Consider the following 13,651-nt stretch of genomic DNA (forward strand, 5'->3'; position numbering starts at 1 on the left):
AACGAGGTTTGCCAGTCTTCTTTTTCATTAAAGGTGTAATCATCACGCAGCCCCAGAATTTGTCCCTAGGCACTGCCCCAAATGACCTGTTTGTGTGGACACCACCCTTGCTAACTCTGAGAGGGCAGTTAGCATGACTAGGCTTATGTCCAGAAGGCTGGGTAGGGTCCCATGTGAGAATCTGTGCGGTAGGCTGCAGTTCCCTGTTGGGAACTCCAATAAATGGTGCACACTCTCCGACAGAGACTGAACTTCCACTCCTGGATTTTGATCTTGACTCCAATAGTCTATCCTGAATTTTCCAGTAGGGCTCTGTAATGAATGGCCTAGACGGCTAATCATTTTGTTCTCACTCAGACCATTGATGCACCTACCAAGTAAGGGGTGGGTGGGGCTCTGTGGCTGTGGCTCTGTTTCCCAGAAGATGGGGACATCCAGCTTCCTGAATGTTTCCCACCAGTGTTGTTACGTTTCTCTGTACCTTCCCTCAAAAGTCCAGGCATCATGAACTTACTCAGCACCAGCTGTGTGTGAAGGAGCACCTCTGAGGGTAGCACAGTTAGGTACAGGCTGAGGAAGGATGCCCACCCAGGGGCAGCAGCAACATCCGTTCACCTCCGTCTGTGAGGTTTTAGTCGCTGTTCTTGGATGGGCTCCTTTTTTTTTTTTTTTTTTTTTTTCAGATTGAGCTTAAGTGAAAGTCAAGTTCCAATGGGGAGCTAATTATGTCATGAATATTTTATCCAGATTCTGGATTCAATGACTTTTTCATATCTTGGCTATTTCACTGCTCTTGGCTCTTTTATTAAGAAAGTAGAAAGAGGAGGGCAAGGAGAGCTGACTCAGGTTTGTTACTTTTCCATTCTGATCGCTATGAGTTATTAAGTGAGGGCAGATGCTGAGATTGTTTTTTTCTGAAATGAGGATTTACATTATTTGTGGATTCCATATTTTTTGAGTCTTTTGTTTCTTTGGCAGAATATATACAACATAAAATTTGCCATTTTAACCATTATTAAATGTACGTTTTTTTAACATTTACGTATTTTTGAGAGAGAGAAACAGAGTGTAAGTGGGGGGAGGGGCAGAGAGAGAGAGAGAGAGATACACAGAATCTTAAGCAGGCTCCAGGCTCTAAGCTACCAGTGCAGGGCCAAATTCAGGGCTCGAACTCACGAACTTTGAGATCATGACCTGAGCCAAAGTTGGAAGCTTAACTGACTGAGCCACCCAGGTGCCCCTAAATGTACAGTTTTAATGGCATGAAGTATATTCACAGTATTGTACAGCCATCACCACCATCCCTCTTCAGAATTACTGCATCTTCCCAAGCTTCTTAAGCATTGTGTCCTCTCTTTCTCTGATACCCATGCATATGGAAATGTTCTTTAGCCCATCAACGAAAAGGAAAAAATGTGTGATAACAAATACAATTGACATAAGAAACGCCCAAGCCAAAGAGACTGGACTCCTCACCCCATTCTTCCTGTGAGCATTTTGTTGAAAAACTATATGCTAACTTTGATTTTTCTTCTATTTCTTTGTCACTGACTTAGTGAGAACAATCTCCAGGAAGATCTCTTTGACCAGATCTTGGCTGGGAAGCTAGAGTTTCCAGCCCCCTACTGGGATAACATCACAGACTCAGCAAAGGTACCCATCTGGGTTTGCTTCCGTGGGTTATGTTCTGTCACGGGGCTCTCATTTGCTGTGTGGGGCTGTTGCAGCTCTTGGTATCAAGCTCTGGGTCTGGCTTGACTTTTAATGTGTGATACTTCTTTAAGTTAATCCCACAGCACAGTCTCTGAAACTTATAGACACGCTCTGAAAGTTGGACTGGCTGTCTTCCCAATTTGCCCCTGCCACCCTCCTGCGTTCCTCTAAACCCTAAACATTCTTTCTTTCATTTATTTATGAAATGTGTGTTGGACACCCATCAGAATGTGGGAATGAGACATACTGACTTGCCAAAAGGAACAATACTGCAGTTTTTACACTGTGGAATGATGATAATAACCAGAACTCTTAGGAGAGAACATCTTGGTTTAATGTAGACCCAGGAGAGAGCTTCTCTTCTCTCACACTGGGGCTGCCTTAAGGCAGCTGTGTCTGTGTGATTGCCTAGTAGGCAGTAGATATGTAGGTGATAATAGCTTCTAAGTTGAAATGGCTGAGCAGCTGTGTTGGCTAGTTCTTTGAAGTACTTAGTGCAAGCTCAGATCTCTGTGTTTATGCTGGAATTCTCCCACTTCGCCTCCTCTATGGTCTTCTTTATTTCATTCCAGGAATTAATCAGTCAAATGCTTCAGGTAAACGTTGAAGCTCGGTGTACCGCGGGAGAAATCCTGAGCCACCCCTGGGTGTCAGTAAGTACCCACATTCTCGGGGAAGGAACACCTGTAAGTTCCGTGACCAACAACCTGCTTCCTCACCGCAGCTTTTGCACATGCAGAGCTCTGCATCCATGTTCCCTGGCAGATGAAATGTCTGTTTTCTTTCATGAGTGTGAAGATAGCTTTCTGGGAGAAGGCAGTTGGCATGAGGATCTCGGAGTATTTGATCCTGCTTTGTGAGTGACCTGGGCAAGTCACTGTCCCTTTCTGGCCCTCACTTTCCTCATCTACAAAATGAAAGAGTTGGTTGGATGCACTCAGGATCCTTTCAGCTTTTGCTTTCTGTACTTAGGGGGTCTGAGAGTTTTCAGGATTTGCCCAGAGGTGAGCATGTTTCAGACGCTGATCCCTCTGTCTTTATGGCACATGGTCACAGGAGTTCTCCTGCTGATGATAATGAGGCTGAGACATAGTGCCTCCTGGAGCCTGGGGGAGAGTGTGTGATGTTGACCAGAGTTCTTCTGGGTTTGGTGGTACTTCTGGGTTTAGGGTAAATGTGATCCGTTAAATGGTGCTGGTGGAAGAGTTTGCATTTACCTTATTCCCGAAGGCTCCGTGAGAGTGAGGCTAATGTACTTAACCACCGGCTTTTGCCAGCTTGTGGGTGAGGGGTGGCTCCTTGTGCCCCTCCACTATCTCTGTGGGGGCCCACACATCCTAACATGAGGGTTCAGCCTCTCTGGATCCTGCCAAGTGACTTGGGGCTTGGACCGAGTAGCTGAGATGCCTCATTTCTTTATGAGCGATAAAGACTAACAACTAAGTGAATTCTTGATGAAAATAATAAACTCTTTATTAATTTTGGTGCTGCCGTGGGAGGGACCTGTACTAAATTCTGTAGGATTTGTGCCTTGTGGGGGTTGGGGGTGGGGCGGAGAGTCTCAGAAGCCTGAAGATTGCCTTCTTTCCAGTTCTCAGAGACCAGTGCTCTCTACGTGGCCTGATTGAGGCTTAAGGGGCAAAGGGAATGGCCTGGGGCCTTTCTGAGGACAGAGGACTGCTAAACAACAAACAGTAATTGTTCCCCTGAGCTTGTGGTCCTATTAGGAAGAGATGGTGGGGGTGAAAGTGACTATTCAGGAAAAGACAACAGTAAACCTGAGAATCCAAAATCATTATATTTGCTTCTTTTCTTTCCTGTAGGATGATGCCTCCCAGGAGAATAATATGCAAGCTGAAGTAACAGGTAAACTCAAACAGCACTTTAATAATGCGCTCCCCAAACAGAACAGCACCACCACCGGGGTCTCGGTTATCATGGTAAGTGGAAGGCACTCTCTCCTCTGCCTTTGGAAAGCTGCAGTGTCCAGCCTGACTGCTCAGCCGACACTGAATCTTTAAAAGTGAATAGCCGAGGTTCCCTCCCGTGGAAGTTGGTACCTTCCATGTTCCTCTTTGCTTTTCAAGATTGGCTTGGCACGTGGCGTGTACCCATCTGGCCGACTTCTAGGCCTCGAGTCCTAGGGTAGGGGGCTGTTCAGGTACCAGCAAGGCCAGCCTGATGGGCCCCAGCGCCGAGGAGCCGCTGGATCCTTCTCTCGGGCTCGGTGCCGTCCCTGGCAGCTGCTTCTGCTCTCGTCTTTGTCTCTCATCTGGAGAGGGCCTCTCAGGCCCGGCTGGGATTTACAGCCTAAGGAAGGAACTCCCTGCCTGTTCAAGGCTTCACAAACACACTATGTGAGGTATGAATTATTCTTTGAGACCTGGGATAAGAAACTGCTAGCATTAAACAAATTCCTTTAAAAAAATCAGTGTTTTGTGGCTTTTAAAAGTACAGAACAATGTAAAAATATATATATTCATTTTTTTCAGGGTTAGATTTTATGAGAAGTCAGTAACAATGATCCCCATATATTTTTAGACCTTCCTTCTTTCAAAATACTTTTAAGGCAGTTTATCTAAATGCATAAACACAACAAATCAACAGTGGCATTAAAGTAAGGGAAGAAACATTAAGGTAAATTTAGCAAAAGAGAAAATAAAGGCAGAAAGAATACAAGTGAACCAGAAGTGCATTTAGCTCACTTAATACCAGCTGTCCAGGCCTGAGTCCCTGTGGAAGTCGGGCCTGAAGCCAGGTGGGGAGCATGTCCCCTCCTGTTATGACACCAACACCAGGGGCCATGACCTCTGTTCTGCCCACACTACTCTCAGGATCTGGGAGAGGTGAGGGGTTGCCTTCTCCAGGGCCAGAGAGTCACCTGGGGTAGCTTCGGAATCAGACTTTCTAAGGGGACAGGTGCCTGAGATGGTAGAGGCTTGGCCACCCCTCGCAGCCCCTTGGGAACCCGATGGCCAGTGAAGGGCTGTCTCCACATTTCTAGCTTTCTTATCTCGGGAAAAGCATCTCACACTCTGGGAAGGTTCGACTTGTTTCCTACCCGAGTGGAAGGAAAGGGGTTGCTTACTCTGTGGCACATTGTAGTCTAGGCACCTTTACTCAAGAAGATTACAGGTCCAGATAGAGTCTGGAGGGAACCCCTTCCCTGCTCCCCACCCCGACCCTCAATGTCAAGAATACAGAACACTGTAGTATGTTTTGTTGGGTATCCACCACCTTGGCCCCACTAATGTTCTGTCATTCCCCTTCCTCCCCCTGGGGAGGCTGCATTTACTTGGAAGCCCTCTGTATTTCCTCGTAACTCCTTTACTCCCCCCCCCCCCCNCTGAGCTTGCAGACTCGGTCTTTTGACATGTTGCAGGACATTGGGGTGCTTTGTGCCAAAGTAATGAGAAGGCCTCTTGAGCTGTGGTTTTCCTAGCATTTTAGCAGCGTTCTGCTGAAAGCCCGAGAAAGTCAGAGTTGTCACAGAATTACAGCTTAAACACTTTGAAAAGAACCATTTTGATTGACTCAACAGCATGAAAACATTTCCAAGTGATTCACTTATAAGAGCAGGCACCGATGGATGGGACGGATGGCAAGTTACAGACTGGCCGCGTGGACACCATAATGTGGCTTCTGTGAAATTTAAATAAAACCTTAAAAATTGGCCCACTTGACACTTAATGAAAAAGCTTAAGAATGTTTTTTTAGAATCAAAATTTAATAGGTTAATTAAGCTTCAGAGTCTCCTAGAAGAAGGACCTTTACAGGACTGTGCCCAGGGCTTAGGAGAGTTATACCATCATTGCCTGGATCACCTGTGGACTCAGTGCCCACACAGGAATCATGGCCCAAGGCCTGTGGCCCACTGAAGTTCTAGAATAATCCAGCCCTTTGCCTTATGGCCCAGTGTAGGCTCTGTTTGGATAATGACATTTAGAGACTCTCAGACAGAAGCTGTATCTTCTGGCTTATAAATGATAGTTTCCCATTTGCTGGTGAAGGAGATCAGTAGTCAGATTTCAAGCCCCTGAGCTTTAACTGAATGGTTGTGTGAATGAACAACCTTTATTATATTTGTAATCTCAGTGGTGGTTGTACAAGTGTGTGTTTACGTGTGTGTTCAGTTGATTTTGAGCATGTTGGCAGGGTTCCGTCTAACCTCATGTTCCCTACACAACTCTGCAGGTTGTTAGGTCTGAGGAGCTGCTGAGTGGCATTACCATATTCAGTACCTACAGGAGAAATCAGTAAAGCTTGTCTCTGGAGGTACCAATTCTCAGTGGCCAAAAAGCTGGCCTGTGAATTTTGGGCTTGTTCCCAAAAGCAGTGGCAAGAAGGCCTCCATGGGGATGCCATGCTAATCCTCACCCAGCTGAGGACCTGGCCTGCGGCATGGTTGTGTGGGGGCAGCTGGCGGTGCTTCTGTGTCGTCATCCTCATCACCGCTACTACGTGTCTGTGTGTCCTGCCCTTGGGAACAGTTTTAAGTGGTTTTTACGTTAAGAGTAACCACAAATGACTCTTTCTGGTCTTCATACGTTCTCATAAGTAGAGTATGCGAGGCTAACCTCCTTTCCTGCAGATACAAATCGTAGTGGAAATAGTATACTGGTGTTCTCAGGTCGAATTGTCAGATAACTGTCGTGTGACCCACAGACAGAACCTTACTGTCTGTTGTCGCTCCTGGCATTCCTTCTGCCTTAGCCCCCCACCCCCAAGTCGGTGCCTGAGGCTCCTGTGAGAAAATTATAGGATAGGAATGTAAATAACAGCGAAAAACAGTAAAGTTGATGCTATTGTCTGCATTTTATTTGACAGTTTGATTTGACAGTTTGAGAGACACTTCAGAGTTTCACTCTTAACCCCGTTGAGACTATGGGGGATCCTGAAGCAGAATTCTGGTATTCAACATGCTGTGTTTAATCAGAGCAACTTCTAATTCGCAGCCCGTCTTAAATCTGCATGCTTGTCTCAGACTTTCTGACACCAGCGTCCAGCTCTTAGCTTCTTATCGGTGCGGGTCTCCTGTACCTACTGACATCCTTCTCAGCCAGCAAAGCGTACTCTTGGAAAACTTTACTTTGAAGCTTTACAGCTTGCCCCACTGCCTGTCATCCCAGATCAAGAGCTGGCCAGCGCCTAGCAGGACGCCGCCAGCAGCTCTCCTGCTCAGTGCTATTTTTCACTTGGTGAAAAAGCAACTTTTTGTGAACAACAGCATAGGACAAGTAACTCTGTGAAGGCTTTTGTTCTCTTTCTCCAGCTACATGTCCAAAGATGCATTTTTATCAGTAAGACAGGTGTGGAGCCTTTGAGAGAAGAGATTTATACTGGATGAGGTTTTGGTTTAAGACAGGCCTGTGGTTCTGAAAAGCACTTGCATTTTCTTTGACTTGTCAGTTGGTATAGGTAAAGGACAGTGCCTCTGCAGGGTAGGCTCCTTGTTTATCTGGGGGTGGGGGGGTCGCATCCCAGCCTCAGGGATGAGACAAGGCCATCTTGTGGCAGGAAAGGGAATTACCAGAAACCCTCATTTGCTGCACCTTGTAGCCAGCTTGAGGAAGGATAAATTCACACGGAGGGCTTTCCCTGCTCAGAGGGAATGATGTTTCTTTCAGGGGGAAAATTGGGAATGATTTGGGCTTAATTTAAGATAGACAAAACTGTTTCAGTCGTGTTGCTTCTGTTTAAAGTAAGTCTAGTTTCTGTCCCTGCTTTCTCCTGCCTCTCCCGCCGCCTGCATTGCTTCCCTCTGACTAGGTCCAAGGCAATGGTATGTACTAACCGCACCGCAATGCTTTGTTCCGCTGCACAAACACATGGTCTCCTGACAGGAAGAGAAGAGGAGAAATAACTGGGGAGTTACTGTTCTCTTCTACCCAGGAGGAGTTCTGTGGTAGAACCGAGTCAATGCTGTCTCCTTCCATTTTCAGTGTTTTACCAAGGCGTGGCATGGCCTCTTCTCATACTAGGAGCTTGGAAGCTTGTTAAAGAGAGATGCTAAGCTCTGAGGAGGCTTTTCCACAGTTACCTGCTCCTCAGGAAACTGAAATTGTCCTCGGAAATTGCTGACTGTTCAGCTGGGTTTGGAAGGGTCTGTGGAGAACCCTATTTTACAGCTGACACCAAGCGCCCTGCAGCCAGCCACACAGTCTTAGAAAGTGTTGTGTTTTTAGATCTTCTCCAGACCTTTTTTTAAAAGAAATACTGAAACACTGCATTTCCCCCCGGGGTAGTTAGATGACAAAACACCTCCTGATCGTTTAGCCTTTCAGCTACAGGTACCTGAGAACTGAAAGCACATTTGGAAACCCAGTGAGATGATGGCTGGCTGGGTCTCACTGGGCAAGCAAGGAAAGTTCAAACTGAGTCAGAAGAGGAGAAAAGAAGACTAGCTCTTAACCTTTAACCTCCCAGTGTAAGGTCAGAAAAGCAGGGTGGTTTTTCATGTTTGTGGCCATCTCTGTGCTCCTTGAAGAGCTGACCAGATTAAAAACGTTGAGGGTAAAGGATCTGGCTGGCTCCTTTGGGAAAGCATGCAACTCTTGATCTCAGGATCATGAGTTCGAGTCCCATGTTGGGCATGGAGCTTACTTAAAAAAGACAACAGCAACAAACTTGGGGTATAACAAGATAAAACTGTCCAGAAAGACAAGAAGAGGTCAGGTGATCATGGAGGATGTAAAAAGGAGTAATGGCACACGATTGGATTGCAAGACTTTTGTAGATTATGCAGCCACTTGGGTTGTAAGGAGATTACTTATTTATATGACATGTGAGTAACTTTTCAACCTGTGATGAAGAGCTTGCCTTAGAAAAGCTGTCAAAGCCCTAGTGTTCTTGTAGGGTTTACCCATTGTCCAGGATTCTTAGGGGCTCAAGATCTGGGCATGGGAAGAAGCACTCAGAACTCAGGCAAGCTCAGAGCCAGAAAAGAATTGCCTCAGGCTGCCATCCAGGACCAACTGAGACTGAGAAAGGAGCAGGGGCCAAGTGTGGCGGACTGCCCGGGGGTTGGGGGTGGGGTGCACTCAGCCATTGCTTTTCTCTTAGGCTTCCATTGGAAGAGAAGCTTGATGTTATTTCTCCTCTTCTGTTTCTGAGCCCTGTGCATGCTCTTGTGCGCTCCTGTCGTGTTGCTATGACCCAGGCCCGGGCTGGGCTAACGTGTTGTTTCTCCACTGGTTTCTCCTCAGAACACGGCTCTAGATAAGGAGGGACAGATTTTCTGCAGCAAGCACTGTCAGGACAGCAGCCGACCCGGGATGGAGCCGACCTCTCCAGTCCCTCCCTCAGCCGAGGAGCCCCCCGTGTCCGCACCGGCAGCCCTGGCCCCCGCCCCTCCAGAATGTCCCTCACCCCCTTGTCCTCCTGCTGCCGAAAGCTGCGAGCGGGCAGGGACCTGGCGCCGCCACCGTGACTGATCCCTGGGCGGACAGGCTGGAGCCCGCCACTGCTGGAAAGCCCCTCTTCTGTCGGGCTGTGCGGTCCTCTCACTGAAGAGCCTTTCTCTGCTGACTGCTGTTGGGAAGTTTGCTGGCACCTCCGAGGGCTGCCAGGAGCTCAGTGCCAGGGATTTGCTTCTTTTCATAATCTGGGCTCTGCCCTCCAGTTCCTGGAGGTGTCCTATGCAGTGTTAGCTGCGGTGACAGATAATCGGAGTGGCTTGTTTTAAATTGTTTTCAGTTCAGTGGATATTTTGCAATGTCACCAGGAGAATGTGCAACTTTTGTCTGGGATTTAACGCATTTTTATAGAAACACATTGGATGAATGAAGCTCTCTCCCTATTTAAGTAAACTCGGAGCGTTCCTTTTTTTTCTTACAAACAACTTAGAACTGCATTTGTCCCTTTGTGGGTGTCCCATGAGAGGTGCCATAGCACCTTCCTCTGCTGAGGGGGTTTGGAGGACTGGCTTTCTGATGGAGGAAGTGAGTGCCCAGGAGGACAGTGTGGTCATCAGACACTAATTCATACTTCGAAAAGTGGTTCCAGGTGCCCAAGGAAGCAGCCCACTGTTAGCCTGGGGCCCTGGGCTTACCTAAGACAACACTGGATATTTATTTGTATACAGACCACAGGGGAATGTCACTTTCTTCCCTAGACAGTGCGTGTTCTCCCCCAACTCTTCCCACATCTGTATTAGGAAACATTAATGGAGCTGTCCTTCGGGCTTTTTCATGGAAGGCTTGGCGCATGCGGCATCACCCAGGCCGAGCGGTTTCTTCTCAGCAAGCCAGCTTCTAGCAGAGCAGGGAAAACGAGGCATCTGAGTAGCCACGCAGTCTCTTTCATCATCTGCTTGTCATCTGGAGCTGGCTGGAAACAACTGAGGAAACATAGCCCGAGGCACCGTCAGGACCGGGGCAGGAAGGTGCTCCACAAACATCCTCTCTTATTACCCTTGTGGAAGGCTGCTGGCAGTTTTTCCTTTTTTCCCCCACTACCCTTCCCTTTTTAATAATTGTACATAATCAATGTATTTGTTTTACCTGCTCATCTTCTAAACTGGGGGGCCCTGTAGTTAATTCTCATTGTTAGACTTTTGCCTCTTACAAGTGTACCCAACCTGCAATAAACCCTTCTTGAGAAAAAAGTGATGGGGGTGGGCAAAGGATTGTGTGGTGGTGTTTGGCAAAGGAGGTGGGATCAAAGCACACTTCCTTGGTCTAGGTTCCATGTCTTTTTATGAAGTCTTGGGTGAGGAGTGGGGAGGGAGAGGGATACTTGGGGAGAGCACATGAAAATACATCTCGGTCAAAGTGTATTTGCTAACAGGTGCACACACCTGCAGCAAAAGCTCAGGAATAAATAGGGGCTATTACTGTACCGCAGAGGAATCTTATGGCAGGAGGGTCAGGCTTCACAGGAAATAGGGAGCAGGGTAGTGTCTCCTGTCTGTTCTGCTGTGGGTGCATTTTGGCTCTTGGTTCTGGTCTCTTGTAACTCCTGCTTGCCTGTAGCTCTGGCATAGCCTGGTGCTGCTCTGTCCCCAGCTTCTCAAGGCTGTCCAACTCCAGGCCTTGAGATCGTCTGCTTCAGCTCTGGATCCCTTAATTCACAGTGCTGAAGGAATGAGACCATCCGACTGGCTCCAGCCATGCGATGATTTCCCCCTGGGCTGGTGCTGACCGGTGATTCAATCCAGAGGCTGGTTACAGAATGCAGATTTTTCCTCCTGGGCCCACAGCTGCAGCAGGTATAGGCTCCAGTAGGAGGGAGGTTTCAGAAAAGCTGTGATATACAGGTCTAGAGCGTTCTGCTTGTCTCTGGCCTCACGGATGAGTTAAGGAGCAGGCTTTGTCATGGCTTCCAGTGGAAATATTTTTGTTAATGAAAGGGAAGAGCTAATGTAAAGGAAAGAGAACATGGAAATAGTGATGGAGCATGGCCTCTGGCAGCGATCAGAGCCTGAAACTGGAGTCCCTCCCTGGAACTGAGGTAAAAAGGCATTTGCTGACGACTTAAGAAAGTATTTGCCAGGGCAGTGCTGGTCACTGGTGCTAAGGTAAAGGACCATCTTCTGTCCAGCACGTGCCCCCATCCTCTATGCCACCCTCGGATGGCTGGGATATGGTGGGGGAGGATGGTCTGGAGACAGGAAGTAGCATGAGCAGGTGGGGCAGCACAGCCTAGTGGCTCTTCTGTAGTTACACGAATCCCACACACACCTGGAGCCGTGATGTGTGGCTGTGAAGGAGCAAACCAAGCAGTTAGGAGGCGTAATGCAAGTCACAGAATGGGTGGGAGACAGAGTCACCATGCAGTTTTAGGCTTTTCCATCTCTGAAGCTGTGCCCTTTGGAGGAACCCTGTCCCATGGGGGCAAATCAAGGCCTAGATGTGAATGGTCATCTAAGTAATAAGCCTAAATAAAGCCTTTGACACAACAAGCAAACCGTTCATTTCCCCGTGTGTTTAGAAAACATTTTTTGAGCTCTTCGTCTGTTCTCAGAATCCAAATTAAATGCAGAGATGTAATTGCTAGGTTCCTCTGCTCCTGCACAGTGAGAGTGGCATGTACTTGTTTGATGTTCATTCCCTTACTCCAGCGGGGGATCTGTGTCTAAAGGAACTGACCTTTGAAGGGGTAGAAAAAGGGAAGTGGTGACCTGTAGCCATCATGGGGTGCCTGCTGGGCTCAGCAACTGCCCAGGGGTCACCGTGTGTGTGTGTGTCTCTCTTCAAAAAGGTTGCTGCGTTGTGGAAATATATGGAATATATGGATTAAAAACATTTGGTAAAACTTCCCAGGATACTTTCATGGATACAACTGTGAAATGTGAATTTGAAAGTAGTGAGGACTGTTCAGAACAGACTGTATGGAAAGAGAAAGGGTGCGGACTACCGATGGTGGTGGGGAAAGACTTCTGGAACAGTGTGCCACCCCCTGGAAACGCAGTGTAAGCTGCCTCATTTAACATTTTCTGGTGCCACATTAAAGAGGAATGGGTGAAGTCAATTTTGTAGTATATTTTATTTAGTCCAGTGTATCTATGGTATTATTTCAACATGTAACCCATAATGTAAACAAAAGACAATCTTTGAGATACATTTTTTTTTTTTTTTAAATATTTGAAATCTAGTGTGTGTTGACAGGTACAGAACATCTTGGCTTGGATCTGGCACCACTTGAGTGTTTCATAGACCATGTGGCCCCACCAGCCACACTGGATTGTGCCGCTGGAGAGGAAGCCCAGACAAAGCTTGGTCTTTGTTCCTTTTTTTTTTTATGTTTTTGTTTTTGTTTTGTTTTTGCATATGATGTGAATGACGATCAAGAAAGCTTATCTGTGTTTTAAATGGGATGGGCTGGATGTCATGTTCCCTCAGCAGGTTAGAACACTGATCCGAACCTGTGCTGTGAAATCAGAGCGTGAAGCCCCTGCCATTCTGTTGCCTAAGGCCTTGATCTTCACCACTTCATGGGAGACCCGGGAGCGGAGAACTTCAGTGGTCACCATTCATTAGGTGCCGACAGAGCTGTTGAAATGTTAGCAGAACCTTAAACTGCGTCGGGAGAAATCTATGCAAATTGTGGGCAGCATGAGCCAAGCCCTCCTGTGTGTCTGTCATGAAGGCCTCCCAGCGTGTGGTGCCCATGAAGCAACAATCACCCGAAAGAGGGCAGTCAGAGAGGTGAGGGGGACCGCAGCCCTGGCAGCCAGGGACTGGTGGGAAACACTGTATGGGGTTAGTTAGGGGACACAGAGGCACATCTGCTGGATGTCTTTGGCTGAATGAAGAACTGTTCCAGAGCAGGGATGGTGGTCTGAGGTTAGTAGGCAGGAGGTATGAAGGGTCAGATGTGAGTGCAGAGTCTAAGAGTCTAGTCAAATGGCACTCCTGTGACAGAATTTTCTGGTGGTGATTATTTAGCAGCAAAGCATTTGGAAGAACTAGATTATCACTTCTTCAGAAAGCAGCTAAGTTTAGAGTGTACAGAGTATTTTATCCTGTATCATTTGAGCCACACCACTTCCGTTAGAGATGTTAACATCCACATTCCACAAATGAGGAAACTCAGAAGGACCAGGCGCTCATCCAGGCATGCGGAGCTGGGACTTGCTCCTCCCGGTTCCCCAGGAAGCTGTCCTTACGACTGGGCTGTCATCTACGTGCTCCGAGATGCTTTAGATGGGACATCTATGTCATAGGCAGAGGTGGGATGGACTGGCAGAGACGCCTGGCCAAGTGGTAGAAAACTGAGGCGTCCTGACGGGTTATCACAAGCAGGGCGGTGAACTCTGTTAGATGAGGAAGGAGAGTAGTTTTTCCAGAAGGAGGCTGATATATACAACTTAGTCTTAGCCAGTGGATTTTTTAAAAATTTACTTATTTTGAGAGAGAGCCTGTGTGGGCAGGGGAGGGGCAGAGAGAGAGAACCCAGGCAGGCTTTGTGTGGTCAGCACAGAGCCCAACACGGGGAG

The 13,651-nt window shown here is 47.5% G+C and overlaps 1 protein-coding gene across 1 annotated transcript in view; it reads left to right on the forward strand.

The window, feature by feature from the left end:
• The window catches only part of DCLK2 (doublecortin like kinase 2), a gene marked incomplete at its 5' end in the record, with an annotated part of 150,975 nt that extends 138,805 nt beyond the window's left edge, over nucleotides 1–12,170 (forward strand). The window contains 4 exons of the mRNA XM_077770593.1: nucleotides 1,557–1,653; nucleotides 2,286–2,366; nucleotides 3,537–3,653; nucleotides 8,919–12,170. Of these exons, the coding sequence (XP_077626719.1) occupies nucleotides 1,557–1,653; nucleotides 2,286–2,366; nucleotides 3,537–3,653; nucleotides 8,919–9,146 (523 nt within the window). The remainder of the gene's footprint in view (nucleotides 1–1,556; nucleotides 1,654–2,285; nucleotides 2,367–3,536; nucleotides 3,654–8,918) is intronic.
• Nucleotides 12,171–13,651: the final 1,481 nt, after the last annotated feature.

This window comes from Crocuta crocuta, unplaced genomic scaffold (assembly GCF_008692635.1).
Source record: "Crocuta crocuta isolate KB4526 unplaced genomic scaffold, BGI_CrCroc_1.0 scaffold345, whole genome shotgun sequence".
NCBI lineage: Eukaryota > Metazoa > Chordata > Mammalia > Carnivora > Hyaenidae > Crocuta > Crocuta crocuta.